Below are 24,244 nucleotides of genomic sequence, written 5' to 3' on the forward strand. Positions count from 1 at the left end.
GTTCCGTGCCCATCCCCATTCATCATCCTCCTTGCGTTAGATATCCCGGCATTTGCCACGGCTCATTCCCATGACCTGGGGTCCACTTTGACAACTAATCCCAAGATTTGGCGTAGGCACTAGTTTTACGAAAGCGACTGCCATTTGACTTTCCAACCCGAAGGGTAACTAGGACTTATTGGTATTAGTCCGACTTCCTCACGACGTTTTCCTTCACCGAAAAGCGACTGGCAAATATCAAATGACATTTCGCATATAAGTTCAGAATAAAGTCATTGGCACGAGTCGGGTTCGAACCCGCGACCTCCGGATCGAAAGTCAACGACACCGCCAGGATAGAGGAAGACACTGATGATAACGGCGGGGAGGATATTGTCTAAGATACATTTGTCACATCTGATCCAGACGACATGGAAGAAACAGTTTCAATTTGTTTAATTTATTTGGGACAACAAACACAGTAACACACAAGGTTATAATAGAGAATTGCAGTGTTTGTCAACAGTAGTAAGGTGTGAGACCAACAACATTTCAAACAAACAAAGAAGACCGATTAATACCGTCCCGCCCAAAGAGGCAGCGAGTAAATTAAAACACGTGTATTAAGTTATATCGATACCTCCTAAGGATACTGAGGCAAGTGCAAAATCATGATTTTACAGGAGAGCCGTTCAAAGGTACAAAGTAGCATTTTAACCAGTGTTGCCAGATGGGTTTGACGTTCCGTTACGCACACTTCTTAAAAATAGTACGCCAGTTCAAGTTTGGGTACACGAAAATGACAAAAATCAAAATGTATAGTCTACCAAGAAATACATATATAACTCATGATAAAAAAAAACAATATCTTTTCATACAGAGATTGCAAAGAAAGTAATACAGCCATTTGCGTTTGTTTTTACTAAAAGGTACCACTTTATCGATAAGGTTAGTTTATAGACGAATCTTTATGGCATTAGCGCCTTGTCGGCAACCGGAAAAACGGTAAGGTTCCTCTACATATTCGCGCAAAATGGGCCAACAAACGGGACGCAGCTTTTTTTAGAGGAGGACGCAGCAGTTAGAGGGAGTTCGCAATACTGATATCTCGCTCTCTTGTATAGCTGCATCCCGTATGTTGGCCTGTGCTGGGCTAATATGAAGAGGGGCACGTACGTTTTACTAGAACAAACACATATTATATTATGGCCGCTGTACACATATGGCCAACAGTTCCACCAACCCTTTGTGAAACCCCTTGGTCAAGATAAGAGCCGCTGTTTACACATTGGCGAACCAATCACTTGGCATTGGCTCTTCATGAAAGATGGACGTGAAATGGAAAAGTCTAGGAAATTCTAGGTCATAGACGTTGTCAGAAAAATTTGATTAAAAAATAATAACCCCGTGGTAAAATTAAATTATTTGAAATATTAACAATTTTTTGAATATTCTGATAGGAACATTTATCTTTTTTAGGAAATACATTAAAAATTTGCAAGGTTATTTTATTTCCTAAAATCTACACTATTATTGGCATAGATAAACTTATTATTTTCGTAAATATTTCACTACTGTCCTCTCTGACGGCTGACGACCAACTGAATGAAGCGCCAACGTGTAAACGCAGTTGGCCATTGGTGCCAAGATCCTTTGATGTGTGGACAAAAAACCGACACCAATCGGTTGGCCGGCAAGCGCAAGCGCCAACTGCCAACTTACGGCCAAGTAGCCCTCTCCATGCTTGGCCAAGGGGGTTGGTGGAACCGTTGGCCATATGTGTACAGCGGCCAGAGACAGGTCAGTAATTTATTAGATAATACTTATAAAACACATTTATGATCGACTTTTGTTCGGCTTTATTAGTTCATATATTTCTATGTAGATGGCTTTTAAGCAATAAAACCACTTTTCCTTGGGGTGAAAACTATATGAATCCATATTACCTCCATATCCATAGTACATGTATTACGCGGTAAAAATTTTCTTTGTTTCTCCGCAGATAACATCGACCTAATTACCTGATATTAATACTTACAATTGATCCTTTCTTGATAGATGAAACTAAAACTCACTTTCAAATTATTCAAGAAAACAAGCCGTAAGCCCGGTAAGCCGCCAAAGAAAAGAAAACGACTTTATGCCGCCTATGGCACATACAATTATAATATAATCACCGTATAGACAAACTAAATCAAACCGTAAGGTGTAAGGAACATGTTCGATATTGCATTGACTAATCGATTAGATTTGATGATACTTTAACGTCATTAACGTCAACTTCTCTTGATTTAATCTTGATTTGTGTCATATTTGTGTATTGCCGCACTTGGATGCACAGTACAGATAATCTATAGAAGTATGGGTGCGTTCCTAAATAATATTAATCGGAAAAGTTAAAATGATTTGTTCTTTTCAACAGGAGTAGTAGGTAACAGTTGATAAATTATAAAATAGTACGCAAAACGGCTGGTGAGTACGCGGGTACACACGACGATAAAATAGTACGCCGTGCGTACCGATGCGTACCCATATGGCAACGCTGATTTTAACTAACTTATTTGTTCACGTAATAACATAAAAATTCGGATTTGTTTTAACGAAATCAATGAGGTTATTTCTGCTTTCATGAGGATTTCAAATTTATAACAGTTTATGATATAGAGTACTTGATCCAGTATACGAGTATTTAGCGCACTTGGTCCAGTATTCGTCAAGTAAAAACCTTTTTTAGGGTTCCGGTGTCAACTAGGAACCCTTATAGTTTCGCCATGTCTGTCTGTCCGTCTGTCCGTCCGTCCGTCCGTCCGTCCGTCCGTCCGTCCGTCCGCGGATAATCTCAGTAACCGTTAGCACTAGAAAGCTGAAATTTGGTACCAATATGTATATCAATCACGCCAACAAAGTGCAAAAATAAAAAATGGAAAAAAATGTTTTATTAGTGTACCCCCTACATGTAAAGTGGGGGCAGATATTTTTTTTCATTCCAACCCCAACATGTGGCATATTGTTGGATAGGTATTTAAAAATGAATAAGGGTTTAATGAGATCGTTTTTTGATAATATTGATATTTTCGGAAATTATCGCTCCTAAAGGAAAAAAAGTGCGCCCCCTCCCCCCTCTAACTTTTGAACCATATGTTTAAAAAATATGAAAAAAATCACAAAAGTAGAACTTTAAAGATGACTTTCTAGGAAAATTGTTTTGAACTTGATGGGTTCAGTAGTTTTTGAGAAAAATATGGAAAACTACGGAACCCTAATACTGAGCGTGGCCCGACACGCTCTTGGCCCGTTTTTTACGTTAAAATTTGATTTAAAGTAGAATAGTAGTAGAAAACTTTTAAGAGTTAGGACATAATTGTAACTTAAGCTGTTATTTTCAGTTCTTACCTCCGAAACTATGTTAAGTAGTTAGTTGTATCAGTATTCCACACTTTTTTTACCTCCCTCGCTAATATACCAGTGACTTTTTTCTGAACTTATGTGCGAAATGCCATTTGATATTTGCCAGTCGCTTTTCGATGAAGGAAAACATCGTGAAGAAACCGGACTAATTCCAATAAGTCCTAGTTAGGGTTGGAAAGTCAGATGGCAGTCGCTTTCGTAAAATTAGTGCCTACGCCAAATCTTGGGATTAGTTGTCAAAGTGGACCCCAGGCTCCCATGAGCCGTGGCAAATGCCGGGATATCTAACGCAAGGAGGATGATGAATGGGGATGGGCACGGAACGAAAGCAACTTACTGATTCCTGTGCAAACCAAAGTACCAGCTGCTCCGGAAGAAATACTGAAGTTAATATTTTGCCGGTGCACCAGAGATTGTAGTAGTGGTAGATGTGGGTGTGAGAAGGCCTTTATGTACAGCTAATTGTATTGTTACCTATTGTGTGAATGCATTTATACAGCATCGTAATACAGCTTTCTTCCCGTGGGTGTCGTAGAAGGCGACTATGGGATATGGGTTAAATTGTGGCGTAGGCGAGAGGCTGGCAACCTGTCACTGCAATGCCAGTTTCGTTTTCTTTTAACCCCTTATTTGCCAAGAGTGGCCCTGAAGCTTTAGTAGTTTCATGTGCTCTGCCTACCCCTTTATGGGATACAGGCGTGATTGTATGTATGTTGTATGTATGTAATACAATCATGTTCATGAAATACACATTTTACACGTTTATCACATACATTTGTTGTTTCATTTCGTTTTAAAGTCGTATAATTATTCAACGGTACATGACACAGAAGCATATGTACACATAATTATTATGAAAGGTATTTGACTGATCTACAAGATTTTTTAAGAAAACTTTTGTCTAAGATAAATATTTTTCAAGTGAAACAAAAAGTGGGGGGGGGACGATTTAAAAAAAATTAACAGTTTTTAGGAGCTCATACCTAGACAATGGTTAAGAATAGAAAAAAAGTTTCTAGATCAAAGTTATAGAGAATTTTATAAGCTTTCAAAGTGTAGTAAATCAAAATTTCTTATGACGCATAGTTTTTAGGGTTCCGTAGTCAACTAGGAACCCTTATAGTTTCGCCATGTCTGTCTGTCCGTCCGTCCGTCCGCGGATAATCTCAGCAGAAAGCTGAAATTTGGTACCAATACGTATATCAATCACGCCAACAAAGTGCAAAAATAAAAAATGGAAAAAAAATGTTTTATTAGGGTACCCCCTACATGTAAAGTGGGGGCTGATATTTTGTTTCATTCCAACCCCAACGTGTGATATATTGTTGGATAGGTATTTAAAAATGAATAAGGGTTTACTAAGACCGTTTTTTGATAATATTAATATTTTCGGAAATAATCGCTCCTAAAGGAAAAAAAAGTGCGTCCCCCCCTCTAACTTTTGAACCATATGTTTAAAAAATATGAAAAAAAATCACAAAAGTAGAACTTTATAAATACTTTCTAGGAAAATTGTTTTGAACTTGATAGGTTCAGTAGTTTTTGAGAAAAATACGAAAAACTACGGAACCCTACACTGAGCGTGGCCCGACACGCTCTTGGCCGGTTTTTGAAATATGAGCAAAAAACCAAAAAATGGGACCTTTTTCATTCCCCTCTTCGAGCTCACGTCCAAAGTCCGAGGACTTTTAGTATGTATGTCTCCTGACTATCCCTAACAACATCCCGTAGTGAAACTTTCTGCTTTTGGCCATTCCACCTAGACCCCCCTTTTGAGCATTCATTGACTGATCTATAAAGCAATGTTAGCAAGCCTTTAATGGATATAGCGTGGGTGCGCGGGGCGCCGGGGGATGCCGGCGGCGCGGGGAGTGCGAGCGACAGGGTGAGGCAGGAACAGAGGGGAGGCCGACGCGTCAAAATACATGAAACAGTGCGAATTTAACGAAAGTTATTCTAGAAAACTATTAAAAAGTAAGTGCATGGTCGCAGAAAAAGTATTGTATGCAACAGTGTTTAACTGAGTCAAAAATACTCCTGGCGTCCTTATTAACAATTTTTGGCTTCGCCTCAAATTATTACTGACGTCTTTTTTGACCTCACTTAAACCAGGGGCGGCTCACTCCGCGATCCTTTCGCCGCGCTACAAGTACATGCCGGCGGCCGCGAGATTCAGTGGCGACGACCTTCGCGCGGCGCAATAGAATTCAATGTCGTCTGCACGCGTGCGGTCCGTTTGTTAATGTAGGTAAGAATTTAGAATGGCGGCGTTTTGTGAACATCAAAGGAGTGAGCCTTCTGTACTTGTACTATTATATATTCTGTGCTTAAACGCCAGTTGCATAAAATACTATTATTGTGGATTTAACCCTGAAATGACGACAAAAGATATGCTTTCTCATAAGTTTCGCTTAATCACCTATTTGTTTTTGTTTTCTATTGAGCATGATGAAGATATGATATTCTTACTTTTATTTATTATGTACTGTATTAAAGTATTTTTCTTACACAAGCCATAAATATTTAGGTACTTACAGTCAAAAGCCAAGTAATAAATTAAGTTTCCGACGCAAAACTTTTTGAATTCCAGTAAAACTCTCTTTGTTGAATCAAAAATGTCTTTGTCAAAAATGCATAAGTAATAGATAGATTTATATATTTAAAAAAAAGGTGTGCATTACCCACTTGTTCTTCTTATTGCCTATCTACTGATTTTTTTTGGCATTATAATGCGCCGCAATCTTGATGAGTCGTTTTACTGTATAAAGTTATTCTTACTTACGAAACCAAAGCAATGCGAATGAGTAAAACTTAATTAAGTATAATAATTATATACGTAGTAATTTATAATGTATCATAAGTGGCCAAGAGCAAGTAGGGAAATGATTTTTCCCTGTAATTTTTGGACATACCTAAGATGGTTTACGTTATTTGTAAGTATTTATTACTTGAAAAAAATGTAATGTGCTCTAAACGCCTGTTTCTTTTATCAGGTAGCATGGTGTATTTTTAACCGACTTCAAAAAAGGAGGAGGTTCTCAATTCGACTGAATGTTTTTTTTTTTTATTTTTTTTTTGTATGTATGTTACTCGATATCTCTGAGAATCCTGGATCGATTTTGAAAATTTTTTTTTTGATCGAACGGGTATAACCCCGAGATGGTCCCATTGACACCAAGTCAGGGTCTGATGATGGTATCTTGGAGAAATCGAGGGAACTCTTCAAATGTTATAGGCACATGTAAGGTTTTTAGTGTATTTTTCAAAGGTACACCAGTATTTACGCCTGACGGTAGTAATTTTATGTGGCTGAGCTGATGATGGAAGGTCAACTCCTCAATGGTTAGGAGTTAAAGGATAATTCTTTCACTACTGTACATATATTCGGACTGATACATATAATATCACTAGGAACCACTAAAAATCAACAAATAAATTAACTTTTTAACAAAAAATAAAACCGCCTTCAAAAATAAGCGCGTTACAAAACACGGAGAAACTAAAAAGCCAAAAATAACAAACCTTTGAATTCAGATTTCTTATCAGATTGCAATAATCTAAACATCCAAATTATAAACAAATCAATTATTTTTGAAGGCGGGGCCAGCCTGCGTATGGTTGGGAGGGGCAAACAGGTCTGGTACCGACTTCAAAAATAATTGATTTGTTTATAATTTGGATGTTTAGATTATTGCAATCTGATAAGAAATCTGAATTCAAAGGTTTGTTATTTTTGGCTTTTTAGTTTCTCCGTGTTTTGTAACGCGCTTATTTTTGAAGGCGGTTTTATTTTTTGTTAAAAAGTTATTCAGTGCAGGTTTCCATAAATTCATGCCTACATGGATTTTAAATGTTATGTATTAACAATAAATAAATCAATTTTATGTAAAATTGCATTTTATTTAAATCAAGAGATATTTATTATCACTGATAGGAAATAATAGCTCATAATTATTAATGCTTAATAAATGGCTATTTTTTAACACTTTCGAAACCGGGCTCTACGCGGCGCTACGACATTTTCGCTACATACGGGGAAACCCGTGTAATCGGCTACGCTTCTACGAGCGGTGTGCCCGACAGTCGGGTTCTTGGTAGCGAAAGTGTTAAGAAATTAAATTTCCTTACCTAAGCTCTTTCTATTTTAATAGGCCCAAAAATGTGTTACAGTTTATTTATTACTATTTTTTTATGTAAAGAACTTCCAAATTTTAAAACATACTGGGCCAAGCTATAGGAACAAAAACAAAAAATACAAAAAGAAACACCCTCGCCGGGGTTCGAACCCAGGATAAATTGGAACAATAAATTGGATTACCTACTATCAAGAACCGCTAGGCTAAACCGGTTGTCTGCTATACATTTAGCGCGCCACTAGTATAAACGAACTTTTTGAAGGGGACATATTTCTGTATGGAGTTATCGTTCTTCTCCTAGTGAGTATTATATTCTTTGGTCTGGTACACCTGCTGTTTCTGATAAGTTCAAAAAATAATATGACAATAAATAATATCTAATTCCATACCTTTTTCTCTTAGGCCTGATTTAGACGGTGTGCCAACTCGCATGCGATTTTAGTTACATTGCGGGCTGTTGAGGTTACATAAAATTTTGCACGTATGCGAGTTCTCGTAATGTCTAAATGGGCCCTTATCCTACGCATCCTACCCTCTTTCACAAATGATGTCAACAATGCTAGGCTCCATAAGTTGAGGATCCACGCATCTTAGCTGAGCGGAGGCCAAGGCATCCTCTAAAAGAGCATTCAAGAGTCTTTCATCATTTCCCATGCAAGATAACCTTTGCTGTAGAAAATGTATATCCACTTGTAGTTGCTGCAAACCATGGCGGCCGAACGTACGCAATCTTACACACTCAACTAATGCTTTTAGAGCCACTTTGAGGGCTCCATTAGACAATGCGGCCCGGTCAGCCCCGCTGGACTGAACACCTCAATTCTCTCAGAGAAAATCCTATTTATAGGTGAGAATGATGAAGGAGCACGCGACCAAATAGTTCTACGGCTGGAGTCGCTAGATTGCTTCAAGTTAGTCGGGAATAATTGTGAAGCAGCACTGTCTGCACTGGCAAGTGTCTCTACCACCCTCCTGCACACCGCGCGCGGGCCCCGTGGCTCCGGGGCGCGCAGCCAGTCTCGGGCTAGTACAGACACTCTCAACATCTGCGCAGCTGTCTGTCCTATATAAACAACTTCAGAATCTAACGCAGTCTGTGCGGCTGTTGACAGGTGCACCATTATACTGTTGGTATCTTTGTTTTCAACTGTTAACCCTGGTGCAGACTCCTCTAACAGCTTCAATAAATGAGTATGCAAAGTACTCACTCCATTGTCCTGCATTTCTAAACAAAGTTTGGCCAAAATCAGGAGTAACTCAAATGGAATGTTATTATTGGACTGGAGACAAGCCATTTTTTTAACTGTATCAGACAGGTTTGCCATTGATTCTGAAATTATAACCCAGCAGTTATCAGCTACGGCCTTAGCACACCATGGCTTGAGCCCAAAAGATAGGTTATTTTGTAGGAATGCCATTAAATCTAGTAGGGAAGCCTGTACTTTCTGCATTAGATAAACCTGAAGGGAGTTTAGAATTTCTTTGAGGTCAGGGTTCTCTGTGCCCTTGCTTGCAAGGGACTGCCTAACCTTCATGAGACTTTCCTTGAATTGGGTTTGAATAGACTGATACTGTATGGTAGCTTTATGGTTGATGCATTGAACAACAGTCTCTACAGCTTTGTTAGACATACTGTCACTCAGTATAATCTCAGTCATTGCCTGCAGTTTTCTAAAGAATTTGTCCAGTCCTCTAATGAGAATTTCTGTACCAATATTCTCTGGTCTTTTAACAACTTCTTCAAACAGATGGAATACTTGAGTCATGACTTTATCAGCAAAATCAGGCAAATTGGTGTTGTCTTTTTCCTGAAACATTTCATGGTAGCAGGATATAACTATGCCCAGGTCTGCTAAAAGAGTATTGTTACAGTGTTCTACCCATTCCAATATGTCTGTACTGTCCACCATGCCACTTAGAGCTTGCAAATGCTGGTCTAACCGGCTTTCAGAACAGTTCAAAAATATATCTTGAAGAGAGGAATCAGTTTCTTGCAGTTGTCTTAGTAATCCCACGCTTTCTGCTAGCTCTGACGCGGTTGTATCGGGGCTCAAAAGTCTGTCCCTCAAAGTTTTCTTCAGTCCATCAATTATTTCGGAACATTCTGTTTGAATGCTTTGGAATGATGGCTGGTTTCCATATTTCTGTAGAACCCGTTGAGCATGCGTGTAGTCGTGGACAGCGTCCGAGTAGCGACCTTCCTCGATCGCTTTATTCAGCTGGCTCGGGAGTAAGAACAGAAACTGAAGTTTATCCAACAGTTGGCGTGTACCACATAATCTACTAACATTGTTACCACTTTCTTTAAGAGAATCGGATATTTGTGCACTAAATGATGTTATTTTGTTCATGTTTTCGCTAAGCTTGTTCATTTCTTCCTGCATAATCTTAAAATCTGATCGCATTTTGCGAACAGTTTCTGTGGCCGATATAAACTTGTTATAATTCTCGTAGACTAATGTCTGCATTTCCGACTGAAGGAACTGACTCTGTGTAACTATTTCGGCTTCTTTATCCATTATTTGCCTTAAATTAGCAAACTTTAGAAGGCGCTCCAAATACATATCAGAGTTGAAATGGCTCCCGTCAATGTCCAGAGGATTTTCCTCGTTTTCGTTGGCCTCTGCCATTTCGTAATATTAATTTGTTGTACTCTGTGTTCTTTAAATCCTCAGTGCCTTCAGCACTCGACCATTACAATAAACACTCTTTCCTTATCGATATTTCGTTAACACGTACATAAATAAATTCATTCGTGTCCTCGGAAGTTCGTGTCAAGCTGTCATGTCAAAATATAAACGTCAGAAAATCTGTTCTAGCTACAGAATAAAACGTCCATTGATTTTGTCCCGGGCTACCGGGGGGGTGAAAAATATCATCACAATATATTTCTATCAAACCTAAACTAGGTGTCTGGTACAAGGCCTATTGACTTCCTTAGAAACGTATGTCTCTTAGTAACGGATCCAAATGTTTCTATGTGTGCTAGTGCTGGATTTTATGTTGCTAGTAATTAACACAATCATATTTTCCTGTAGCAACATTGCTTCTAATGGTTTCGGTTTTGTCTAAGATAAAATTTCGGAAACAAATCAAATTATATTATTTAATATTTTGATTATTATCACACTTCCATTTACAAAAACTATTATTCATAGAACTTGTTTCTATACATAATTATTATTATCTATTCCAGTTTAGTCTTTGGAATATTATGAATTGATGTTTATTGTCAATGTCACTTTCCAACTTATATATTTGCAGTACCTAGGTTGCTGCTTCTGATGGTCATGAATTATAACAATGCTCATAGGAAATGTACGAAATTCGGAGCCACAGCCTCAGAGGACTTTTCCGTAAAATTTCACCGCTTCCCTAAACTGGGAGAGGGAAAAAATATTTTAAGGTAAAGTAGATAAATAAACGAAGGGAAATGAGACGGATCGCCTGATGGTAAGCGATTACCGCTACCCTTAAACCCTCGAAACACCTGACGGGTTGCAGAAGCGTTGCCGGCCTTTAATATGGGAGTATGCTCTTTTCCTGAAGATTTGAAGGTGGTGTTGCTATGGAAATACCTTCGCTGAGACCAAAAAATTGCCTCCGGTAAAAATGGGTCACTTTATGCCCTTGTTGTACAGTCTACTATTCACATTATTGGTAAATAGCCTAGGTGGCTGGACGCAAAAATTAAGTTGGCTCGCCGATTGTACCTTATTTAATTATAAGATCATGATTAAAATGACCGAAAAAATTGAGGTGACGACGAAGAACTACTGTTTGTAGGATTAGGTACGTATATTAAAAAGGTACAAAAGGAACCCTTATGGTGCGACTCCGTCAGTCTGTCAGTTTATTTGACTGTATGATGAGATCACACTTTTTTATGAGATAGGAAGCAAACGAGCAGACAAGTCGCCTGATGGCAAAATATCACCGCCCAGAACCATGAGATATAGAGAAATACTGAAGCTATCGATTTGAAGTCTATGATAGTATGAATAAGGCTAACTCAGTCGCATTGTAAGTGTACTAGATCGTCTATACGAGTATACATACATTCATAATACATATATATATACAGGGTGGTCCAGTACTTAATATTATAATTGGGAAAGTGTGTGTGTGTGTGTGTGTCTGTTTGTATGTCCGTCTTTCACGGCAAAACAGAGCCACGAATTTACCTGATTTTTTAAGTGGAGATAGATGAATGGATGGAGATTGACAGGCTATTTTTTTTCATTTTCTAACCCCACACTTCCCTAAAGTGGTCGGTAGAAGTTTGTAAGGACCATTCCGCAATTTTCGAATTTGACGCGAGTGAAGCCGCGGGCAAAAGCTAATAGTTAAATATATAAATGCAAGAGTTCTCCTGACTGACTTAATTATCAATGCAAAGCCGAAACTACAAGGGCTAGGTTGCATTAACATTTATGTGATTTATGAAACGTGCGAGAGGTAAGAATAAGAAGCGAGTTTAGAAAAATCAATTAGTACTAGTATATGATTACGTAGGTCCACTTTTATCACTGTACTTGTATACTGTACGTAGGTCCACTTTTATCACTGCACTATTAGGCACTGAGCTACAGGGGGTCAAAGTGGGTCGAAACGGTTCGTGTAAATAGTGCACGGCATGCTCGCGGCCTCTTGCTGGAACTTGGCCTGCACTACCGTGCGTTTAGATCCATAATAATAGGCGATTAATAAGCGATTGAAAGTATGTATGTGGAATATTGCTGAATTGCGGATCGAGTTTTACTTTAAGTGACTGGACGCCAAAATAAAATTTCACATTATTTGATCATGACCGAAATAATTGAAGTGACGACGAAAAAAATACCAATTCGGGTTCTGTAAAGTAAAGGTATGGTGCGCCTCCGTCAGTCTGTCTGTCTGTCAATTTATCTGCCTGTCTGTCACAAATCCAACTTTTTATTAGATAGGAGGCAAACGAGCCAGACAAGTCTCCCGATGGGAAAATACACAGCCGAAACTACAGAGACTAAGGTTGCATTGATTAATAAGGGCCATAAGGGGTTGAAAGTTTCTATTCGGATCAAGTTTTATATTAAGTGAAACTTCATGAAAATATTAGAGTAAGAAGGATTATCAAATTCAGCATTCTAGAAAATCTTACCTGGAATGGAGTGAAAGCTTGTATGAGCAACTAGCTTTATTCGAATCTAGAAATTTGAAAACTTTTAAAATGGGAATGAATGATATATTTCAAACGAAACTTGCAACATCGTCAAAAGGTAGTTCAGACAAGAACATGAAATGTGGGTTCAAAATTCCACCACATTGGGAGTCAAAAGTTGGATAGAAGTGGAAAATTTGTATGGACATGGGCATTAAGGTTTTTAAGCTAGGAACTTCAAAAGTTTAGTAAAATATAAGAACAGTGTTTTTAAAATTCATCTGCTAAAGAGTTTACAAATGGGATGAATGATAATTATAAGCCTAATGTTGAATGATAATTATAAGCCTAAACTCTGTTAACACTAAATAATGTTGCATTAATCCCAATCCCAATAGAGCCTGCCAAGACCATTTTAGAGAAAAGGTCGTGGTAAGTAGTAAGTAAGTCATTTAGTAGAAGTACGGCACTTGGCGTCCACAAGGTTGTATAGATGAGCTAACATGTTGCTGGTGAATATTATGGCGACGAAATTATGCCTGTGCAAAGAACCACTATTAGCATAAGGTGGTAATAACCATAGATGATATGCCTAAATGACCTGACGCCTAATAGCGTAATACGTAGAATTTACGCCTATAGGCGCTAGAAGTGATATGCTCTTAATAATTGTAATGAGTAACATTTTAATCTATGGTAACATATTAACTGAAAGTTTCTACGGAAAATATCGTAGCGCCTGAAATAAATGTCTTGGGCAATTGACACAAGATTTGTGAATTTAATTTTCTCGAGCGTTTATTTAAATGTAAATTTTGTAACCCAGCTCATTAGAATTTTATAGAATTTTAATGACCTATGCAGCTGTGACCCGAATGGCCGAGAGGATACAGGCATCGGCCGCGATTGCAGAGTACGTTGCATCGCTGGTTCCATTCCAGCCTCGGAACTGTAAGCCACTGACCACTGGGGGCCTTGGTAATTTTTTGTCTTCCATAATATGTAATTTATTTCAATTTTAATTTTATATAATTATATCATGTGAATTTAGGTGCGGCAGCGATAGAGAAATAGTGGTAAAACTGCTAGGGAGTATTATGATTTTTCTTGAAGTACTTAGTAAGTACAAGTATGTAAGCCTAGTCGTATTAAAGCTAAGGTGTGTCTGATAGGGAGCATGACACCCCATTTGGACTGGCCATGATGTTACGTAGAGCGAACTGCCCTAACCCCTCGATCCCAGGCTCTAAGATCATACATAGGATATACATAGGATCATATTTATATATCATATAATGGGAAAGTGTGTGTCTGTTAGTTTGTCCGTCTTTCACGGCAAAACGGAGCGACGAATTGACGTGATTTTTTAAGTGGAGATAGTTGAAGGGATGGAGAGTGACATAGGCTACTGTTTGTCTCTTTCTAACGCGAGCGAAGCCGCAGGCAAATGCTAGTAGGATGTAAGTAGGTTTCTAAAGACACATCTATAAGTACCACGTACCTAATATTTGAATTTTCCCAATTAACCTGCAGGGCAATTAAATCATGGTCGCGCAATAAATGATAAAACATCGGGCCGTCCCTATCAGATAGGGACGGCCTGATGTTTTCTCATTTACCATAATTGTCTGGCTGATATTTCGAAGCCTACTTTGTAAACCTTTAATGAAGTATTTTAATCCTACACAGGTGGAATTTCCGGTAGCTCTTCAGACCCAGCCAGTCTACAGGATGTATCAGAAGCACTGCTAGTTGCTGGTGCTGAACGTAGATAATGGTCTAATAAGTAGGTATGTTTTAATTGTACACCACAATTTAGTAGAAAATGTTGTATTGTAATAGAAGCGATCACTATAGTTCATCAAATGATCGTCGCTAATTTTATTTATCGATATAAGTAGGAAGTTCCCTACCTGTCAAGCTCAAGATAATGTGCCACACAAATACCTTATTTTTTAACCGCCGCCTCAAATCTCTCAAAAGAAGGTGGTTCTCTATTTGTCTGTATTTTTTATATTTTTTTAATGTTTGTTCCTCGATATCTCCGTCGTTACTGGACCGATGTTGGAATTTTTTTTTTGATTGAATGTATATGCATACAGATTGGTCCCATTTTTCTCAGAACCCAGTTCTGATGATGGGATCCTGGAAAAATCGAGGGAACTCCTCAAATCTGAAAGGCATACATATGACGATTTTTGTGTTTTTAAAGGAACAGCATGCATTTACGTACGGAACAGTGACATTTGGTGCAGTGGAACTGCTGATGATGGTCAGAACGGAACTCCTCAAATCTGAACGGCACGCTTATAGTGACTTTGGTATTTTTATAAGAACAGCATGCACTTACGTCCAGAAGAGTGATATTTGGTGCATTGGAACTGCTGATGATGGTCAGAACCAAACTCCTCAAATCTGAACGGCACACTTATAGTGACTTTGGTATTCTTATAAGAACAGCATGCACTTACGTCCAGAACAGTGATTTTTGGTGCACCGGAACTGCTGATGATGGTCAGAACCGAACTCTTCAAATCTGAACGGCACTGTCATAGTGACTTTGGTATTCTTATAAGAACAGCATGCACGTACGTCCAGAACAGTGATATTTGCTGCAGTGGAACTGCTGATGATGGTTTTTTTTTTTTTATACTACGTCGGTGGCAAACAAGCATACGGCCCGCCTGATGTAAAGCGGTCACCATAACCTATGGACGCCTGCAACTCAAACAGTGTCACATGCGCGTTTCCACCCCATTAGAAACTTGTACATTCCCTTTTGCTGCGTTAAGTACACAGCAAAAAGGAGTGTACAAGTTCCAATAAGGAGGGTTCGGGTTGCCGACGACTCAAAGGACAATAGACGGAACAAGTTAGTTCCGTAAGTCCTCCCGTCATCAGCACACCGCACCCTCGTTGAGCTCTGGCAGCCTTACTCACCGGCAGGAACACAACACTATGAGTAGGGTCTAGTGCTATTTGGCTGCGGTCTTCTGTAACCGAACTCCTCAAATATGAACGGCACACTCATAATGACTTTGGTATTTTTGTAAGAGAAGCAGTATTTAAGTTCAGAACAGTGACATTTATTTAATTATGTCTGTTAAGTATTGAGTTTTCAAGTCAAATTTTGTCAAGATTTGATTTCTTATAATCGGATTCATGAGGAATTGAGGAAACTCCTCAAACCTTAACGTTATACGTATATTCATTTGTGTTGCCATCAAATAATTAAAGCATTAAAAGCAGTTTTAAAAAATACCTACACATTTCTACATAATCCAACATTCGCAAGTAGCTTTCACCAGAAACCCAAAGGCGGCGGTTTTTTTTCTTAAAAATTATTTACAAAGCAATTATTACAAGATCCCACACGAATAGCTTTTTGATTTTTTAGACTCTAAGTATACGGAGCTATTGGGTTGGCACAAAAGTAATGAGACACTTGGTTTACGTTTTATATTTTTTATTTATCTCTTTTCTTAGATTAGGTTTTTTACAATATGAGTATAAAAGTAAAATAAAATAAAACACTTACAAAACAATATAAAACATATAAACACATTATAAAAAACCTAACCTAGGGTGCCGCCAGCAGCGGGGCAGGGCCCAAGCTGCCGGTGGTTAGGGCTGCAGAGAGAGGAACCGTCGGACTATCCGCGCCGTGTCCAAGATCACCGCCTTCTGCATCTGACCCTTGATCCAACCACCTAGCGAGAGTCTCTCGAGATGTTGGTCGAGACTCTTCGCTATGAGACCGTTCGCTGAAACGACTATCGGGACAATGATCGTCGAATCAACATCCCACATGGCGGTCATCTCATAAGCCAAGTCTAGGTACTTACTGGACTTGTCCTTCTCGGCTTTCACGAGATTCTCATCATGGGGGATGGTGATGTCGACGAGCACGGTCCGGCGTTGCGATCGATCTATTATGACAATGTCAGGCTTATTGGCTACAATAGTCCTGTCAGTGATAATAGATCGATCCCAATAGAGCGTGGCACGACCATTTTCGAGAACTGGCGCAGGTATGTACTTGTAGTACGGTACTTCGCGGTCCACAAGACCGTATTGAAGAGCAAGCTGCTGGTGAATATTTTTTAGTATTATTACAATACAAAAAGCTTAGTCGATGATGTAATCACCATTAGCATCTATGACTTCTTGCCAACGATCCGGCAAAGTTTGGATGCCTTTCGCCCAGAACTCTGATGGCTGTGCCTCGAAAAAGTTGTTACATCATGGAAATCATTGAATTGTTTACCCCGCAAATGTCGTTTCAGGGCTCTAAACAAATGAAAGTCTGATGGTGCGATGTCTGATGGAGAATAAGGTGGGTGGGGTATCGTCTCCCAGCCCAAGTTCTGCAGCTGTTGGCGAACGGTAGATGCGACATGAGGTCGAGCGTTATCATGTAGTAAAATTACAGTGGCTCGTCTTCGTCGTTTTTTCTTGATAGCAGAAGATACGAGGGGCGTTCAATATATTGTCGGTATTGATATCTTACAACCTCTTTTACAATTTCTTTTGTTACTGGCCACTAAGGTTCATTCGTTGACATTAAAAAAAAGTATAATTCGAACCGAGATTTTCTTTTTTTTTTTCTGCAATTGCCAAACAAACACGCACACCATGAGCGAATTATCAATGTTGACGAAATTAGAACATCGATCTGTTATAAAATTCTTGACTAAACAGGGTAAAAATCAAAAAACCATAAAAGAGGAGATGGATTGTGTTTACCGTGAGTCTTCTCCTTCTTTATCTACTATTCAAAAGTGGTCAAGCGAATTCAAACGTGGAAGGGAGAGTATTGAAGATGACCCTAGGCCTGGTCGGCCTGTAGTCGCCACTTCACAAGAAAATATTGAGAAGGTGGAAAAACTTATATTGGAAGATGGGCGAATTAAGATAAAATCAATAGCTAAAGTAACCAATCTTTCTATTGGTACCATACATGATATTATCCATGACCATCTTAATATGTCAAAAGTAAGTGCAAGATGGGTTCCGCGAATGCTGACTCGGCTTCAAAAAGATATGCGTGCCGCTTGTTGTTCCGATTTTATTGACCTGTGCGGTGAAAATCCTGATGAGGTCCTGCAAAAGATTGTTACTGGAGATGAAACTTGGGTTCATCATTATGACCCAGAGAGTAAACAAGAGTCCATGCAGTGGCACATTAAGGGTTCAGCTCATCCCAAGAAGTTCAAGGTCATGCCTTCAGCTGGCAAGGTCATGGCCACAATATTTTGGGATTGTGAAGGTGTTTTACTAATCGATTATAAAGAAAAAGGTGTCAATATCACAGGACAGTACTACGCCAACCTTCTATGTCAATTAAGGGATGCAATCAAAGAAAAGAGGCGAGGAAAGTTAACCAAAGGTGTTTTGCTTCTGCATGACAACGCCCCTGTCCATACTGCTCATATTGCCAAGGCAGCTATAGCTGAATGTGGGTTTGAAACTATTACCCATCCACCGTACAGTCCGGACTTAGCCCCCAGCGATTTCTTTTTGTTCCCCAATCTCAAAAAGGATCTGCGTGGAAATCGGTTTTCTGATGATGAAGCATTGAAGGCAGCAGTGGAGGAGCATTTTTTCACCAAAGATAAAAAATATTTTTTTGAGGGATTAAAAAAAATAATTGATCGATCTTTTAAGTGTATTAACATAGGGGGGGAGTATATTGAAAAATAAAAAATATCAGACTTTTCGTACCTGTTTGTTTTCATTCTCATACCGAGAATTTATTGAACGCCCCTCGTAGTTCGGTGAGCTGTGTTGAATATTTGTTAGCGTTTACAGTTTCATTGTGTAATAGTTCATGAAACAGCATGCTTTGCGAGTCCCAGAAACAACAAAGCAAAACTTTTAAGTGGTTCTTTTGACTCAGCTTCGGTTGACTTGGTGGCGTTTCTTCTCGAGGCAGCTAAAAAGCACGACGTGTAGTATCGTTCTCATAATAAATCCATGATTCATCTCCCGTAACCAGATTAGTCAAAAACTCTTTACGTCGGGGTCGTAGCAAAAGTGATTGACAGATGGCGACACGGACTGCACGACTGGCGTCGGTAAGGATGTGCGGTACCCATCGAGCCAAAACCTTTCGATACCCAAGCTCATGCAGATGGTATTCCATAGCGTGGTAACTGCAGTTAAGTGCTTCCGCTAATTCACGAGTAGTAGCATCAGGATTCGACTGTAGTTCGCGGCTTAAATCGTCATCATTGAATGCAGGTGGTCGTCCTGAGCGTGACTGACTTTCAAGGCTCCTGTCTCCTGATTTAAAACGGTCAAACCATCTGGACACCGTGGCATGGCTTGTACTTCCAGCGCCCAATGCAGTGTTGATATTGTCAGCCGCAGCCCGCGCACTGTGGCCTAACAAGTACTCGTATAAGTAAAGTGTTCGAACTTGTCGCTCGTCCATTTTATTTCAATCTAACTAAACCAATCACGAGGGCGGCTTTATATACCCTCACATTAGAAGTACCTAGAATGTTCTACAACATACTAGAATATTATCGAAAACAATTAACTTAAGAAAGGAAATGTATAGAGTTTTGTAGAGTGTGTCATTACTTTTGTGCCAACCCAATACTTCTATCCCTTTATCGAGCCGGCTCATAATACATTCAAGTCCATATATAATGAAGGTTGTCTGGAAGAGATCGCTCTTAAGCGATAAGATCGCCTGTTGGTCCAAGAGCTGGCAGGATTTTGGAGTAGGTCCTTGAGGCAACCTGGAAAGGTGCTCAGATGCTTCTCTGATCATAGCCAACATCAGGTCTGCAAGTCTGGCAGCTGGGGAGCGGGGCTTTATCGAGCTATGAATTTTTAAAGATTTAATTTTTGAGGCCCAAAAAAGGTGTTTGAGGCAACCTGGAATTATTAAAAAGTGAAAATAGAGTTCCTCAGAAGTCGCATAGTATTTATGCCAGATCATTTGGCCGGGTCCTTCACCGTGCCAGAACGGTACAAAGTGGTAAAAAAAATTCCAAAAAAGGTTCTTGAGGCAGTCTGTCATTTTTACCAGTGAAAGATGAGGGTCTAAATAGCCATGGAAAAATAATGCCATGACATGAGGTGGGGTCCGTACCCTGCCATTCGATCTTGAAAGTCAATTTTTTAGTTTTTCGTAAATAACTCGTAAACGGTGGCCCACAGCAAAAAAATATGTTAAACAGAAAATATCTACATAAAATTTCCTACAAGAAAGGTTATGTACGTTTTTTCGATAGGATCAATATATAAATGGATAATTTAGTAAGAAAGTTTTTTTTAATCGATTACATGCTCCGTTTTTCGTCAATACCTCGTAAACGGTGGCCCACAGCAAAAAATTATGTTAAACAGAAAATATCTACATAAAATTTCCTATAAGAAAGGTTATATAACTTTTTTCGCTAGGATCAATTTTTTAGTTGGAAAGTATTTTTAAATAGATATTTGGGCCGTTTTTTGTTGATAACTCAAAAACGGTGGCTCACAGCCAAAAATAATGTTAGACAGAATTAATCTACATAATATTTCCTACAAGAAAGGTTCTATACGTTTTTTCGCTAGAATCAATATTTTAGTTGAAAAGTATTTTTAAATACATTTCATGGGCAGTTTTTTGTTAATAACTCGAAATCGGTGGCCCACAGCCAAAAATAATGTTATACAGAATTAATCTACATAATATTTCCCACAAGAAACGTTCTATAACATTTTTCGCTAGAATCAATATTTTAGTTGGAAAGTATTTTTAAATAGATTACATGGGCCGTTTTTTGTTAATAACTCGAAATCGGTGGCTCACAGCCAAAACTAATGTTACACAAAATTAATCTACATAATATTTTATACAAGAAGGGTTCTATAATATTTTTCGCTAGAATCAATATTTTAGTTGGAAATTATTTTTAAATAAATTTCATGGGCCGTTTTTTGTTAATAACTCGAAATCGGTGGCTCACAGCCAAAACTAATGTTACACAGAATTAATCTTCATAATATTTCCTACAAGAAAGGTTCTATAATATTTTTCGCTAGGATCAATATTTTAGTTGGGAAGTATTTTTAAATAGATTTCATGGGCCGTTTTTTGTAAATACCTCGTGAAAGGTGGCCTACAGCTAAATAAAATGTTCACGAAAAAAAAATCTACATAAGATTTCCTACAAGAAAGGTTCTAAGTATACGTTTTTTCGCTAGAATCAATATTTTAGTTGGAAAGTATTTTAAAATGGGCCGCTTTTTGTTGATAACTCAAAAACGGTGGCTCACAGCAAAAAATAACGATATACAGAATTAATCGTCATAATATTTCCTACAAGAAAGGTTCTATAAGATTTTTCGCTAGGATCAATATTTTAGTTGGAAAATATTTTTAAATAGATTTCGTTAGCCGTTTTTTGTAAATACCTCGTAAACGGTGGCCCACAGCTAAATAAAATGTTCACGAGAATAAAATCTACATAAAATTTCCTTTAAGAAAGGTTCTATACGTTTTTTCGCTAGGATCAATATTTTAGTTGGAAAGTACATATTTTGAAATAGATTACATGGGCCGCTTTTTGTTAATAACATCAAAAACGGTGCCCCATTACCAGAAATAATATTAAACAGAAATAATCTATATAATATTTGCTACAAGAAACGTTATGTAAGATTTTTCGTTAGGATCAATATTTTAGTAGGACAGTATTTTAAATAGATTACACGAGCCGTTTTTTGCAAATAACTCGAAAACGGTGGTCCACAGCTAAATCAATCTTCAACGGGAATAACAAACATAAAATTTGCTACAATAAAAGTTTTGTACGTTTTTTCGCTAGGATCAATAATATTTAAATAGATTTATTTATTTATTTACACAAAGAAAATTACACAGTATGACAGTATACAAAACTAAAGCACCGTGAATTTTAAATAAACATTACAACAAGTAACACAAAATTTAATATTAAATAAACAGCAAAATCAAAACATGACGCTCGTATAGCCCGGTCTACTGCCACGAACCATATCTGTTTTTTTGATTACATGTTGGAAAAGATGGACTCGCACCACCAAGTAGATGCGATATACTTCGATTTCAAATAGGCATTCGACTTGGTCGACAATGACGTACTACTGCAGAAATTTGCAGCACTCGGTTTCACCCCAAAGCTCTTGTCGTTTTTTGCTAATTACTTGAAAGATCGTAGCCAATACGTGCAAATGTGGAACTTCCGGTCTAGAGAATATTATACGCGTTCGGGAGTTAGCCAGGGGAGCAACTTGGGTCCGACACAGTTTCTTATTATGGTAAACGACCTTTGCAGTAGTATTGTTGGGGCGCATTTTCTCCTCTTTGCTGACGATCTCAAGTTAATGTTGCCAATAGATAGTTCCTTGGACTGCGACTTTCTCCAGCAGATGGTGGATACAGTGTCACGGTGGAGCGCTAAGAACAAGCTGGAGCTTAACGCTAAGAAATGTAAAGCCATCACATTTACTAGGTCAAAAAACCCGATCACAGCGAGCTACCATCTTTCTGGCGTTCCGCTGGAGCACGTTTCCGCCATCCAAGATCTTGGTATTGGGTTGGATACTAAGCTCAACATGCACGATCACATCATAAGCATTTGCAAGAAGGCTAACAAGACGTTAGATTTTATCATGAGAACAGCCGCACAATTCAGTGACGTGAAAATTGCCCTACTATTGTATAATGCGTATGTCAGAAGCAAATTAGAGTATAATGCGATATAAACGCGTATAAACGCCCATCTGCTCGCAAGAATATTAACATTAGGTGCCACGTCTAAAAACTCATTCACTATTTGCAGTGCACGAACTAGCGGTTACTTGCGGCAAAACACGGTTCGAGCGGCCGGCACCGCCAGTAGGGGGTGCCTACATTCACGAAAAGCATATTTCGTCACAGAGAGAACAAATAGACGGACCAGCTGGGATACTAAAACCGGGCAACAAAATACCACATGCAACAGACATCAGCACGACATTACGCCTAACTTCTAACGAGAAGAAAACCAACGTCCCCAAAAGGAATTTTGTTGGGTACAAGAATCGGTAATACCCGTACATTTTTTTATAAAAGAAACGCAAAAATGTTTTTGGACCTTTTCGAGCAGCAGGATGTAGGGCGCTTCATGGGGATTACAAACGGCTGAGGCTGTCTCAAGCTTACTTCTCACCAGGGTAGTATAAAGAAGCTTTATGTCCCTGGGATTGTCAAATTCTTTGGCGTTGCGGACAACAAACCCAAGCCTGCGGTAACAGTCTGCAGCAAGCATTGTCATGTGCTCATGAAAGTTAAGGTGGGAATCTAAAACATAACCGCACAGTTGTCAACATTGAACTGAAGTTTCAGAAGTTTGTTTACAAGACTCAATTCATAAACCCGATCAATATCACTTTGTAAAGATTGTAAGTCAGAATCTTCCTGGACCCTGTAAATTAGTTTCAGGTCGTCAGCATAGAGTAGGCATTGCGCATGCCTATTTTATCGTCTATCGCGCGACCATGCTCCCCGTGCTGTACGAGGTAATCATAGTTTGACATTTTAAGATTTATTTGAAATGGTGGATAAATAACCTTCCGTATCTTCCCCATTTTTTCGATAAAAAGAGGTTTACATTATGTATTTTTTCTGCGATTCCTGCATTTATTGTAACTCTTAAATAATATTATCCTAAACTAGAACTTCTTGTTGACATATAAGAAAAAAATTATACATATAGGACATACCTTTCTGTCGACAGACATTTTTTTAAAGCACCTAAAATTCGAATAAAATACACTGTTGATACGGGCCCGCTCAGTCTGCGCCGAGCGCTCGTAGACAACGGACTTGCGTTCGATCGTCCGGCGCTCCTTGCTTTCGTAAGTAGCTAGATAGTTCCGAGAAATGCTGTATACTGCGACTTAACAAATCTTGATCCCGTGGGTGGCAAACAGGCATACGGTCTTATATATAGCTGCAACCCCACTGATTTCTAACCTCTCCCTATATCTGGAGAACGGCTAAACCGATTTCGACGGTCGAAGTGTCTTTGTATAGAGGGAGCGGGGAGACGTGTGGGAAAAATATGGAATTTGGTCTGCGACTCTTGGGTCAAAAAATGTTGGACGGCCTGGCTAAACGGGGGAGATATTGGGGGGTGCTCGACCAAATGTCATAGAAGACCCTGGGTAGTTTTTGAAGCCGCCATTTTTTTTTCAAAATGGCCGACTTTTTTTTTTGTCGATTTTTCAAGTTTATCCTAGAGTGCTCAGATTTTGGTCATAGAATCTCTCTAGGGTCTAGAATAAAATGATATAAAATTTTTTTGAAAAATGCTACAAATGTGAAAAAAATTTCCACTTTTTTTGTATGGCAACTTTTAAACCGTAAGAGATAGCCGGGGGTGCTCGATCAAAGGTCATACAGGAGCCCGAGTAGAAAAAAGTTGCATCAAAAAATTCAAAATGGCCGACTTTTTTTTCAAGTTGGTCCGAGCGCGCTGAAATTTTGCATGCGGAGAGGTATGGGCCCCTAGAATACAAATGTCAAAAAAATTTTATCGAAAATCTAAGATGGCCG

At 38.7% G+C, this 24,244-nt stretch overlaps 1 protein-coding gene across 1 annotated transcript; it reads right to left on the reverse strand.

Annotated features, from left to right (window-relative positions):
- Positions 1-7,918: 7,918 nt before the first annotated feature.
- LOC125242747 (vacuolar protein sorting-associated protein 51 homolog) lies at positions 7,919-10,310 on the reverse strand. Its single transcript, XM_048151673.1, is given in 2 exon segments — positions 7,919-8,314; positions 8,317-10,310. Coding segments are annotated over 2 exon segments (2,100 nt in total). The 5' UTR covers positions 10,154-10,310; the 3' UTR covers positions 7,919-8,051.
- Positions 10,311-24,244: the final 13,934 nt, after the last annotated feature.

The sequence above is a fragment of the Leguminivora glycinivorella genome, chromosome 3, assembly GCF_023078275.1.
Source record: "Leguminivora glycinivorella isolate SPB_JAAS2020 chromosome 3, LegGlyc_1.1, whole genome shotgun sequence".
Classification (NCBI taxonomy): Eukaryota; Metazoa; Arthropoda; class Insecta; order Lepidoptera; family Tortricidae; genus Leguminivora; species Leguminivora glycinivorella.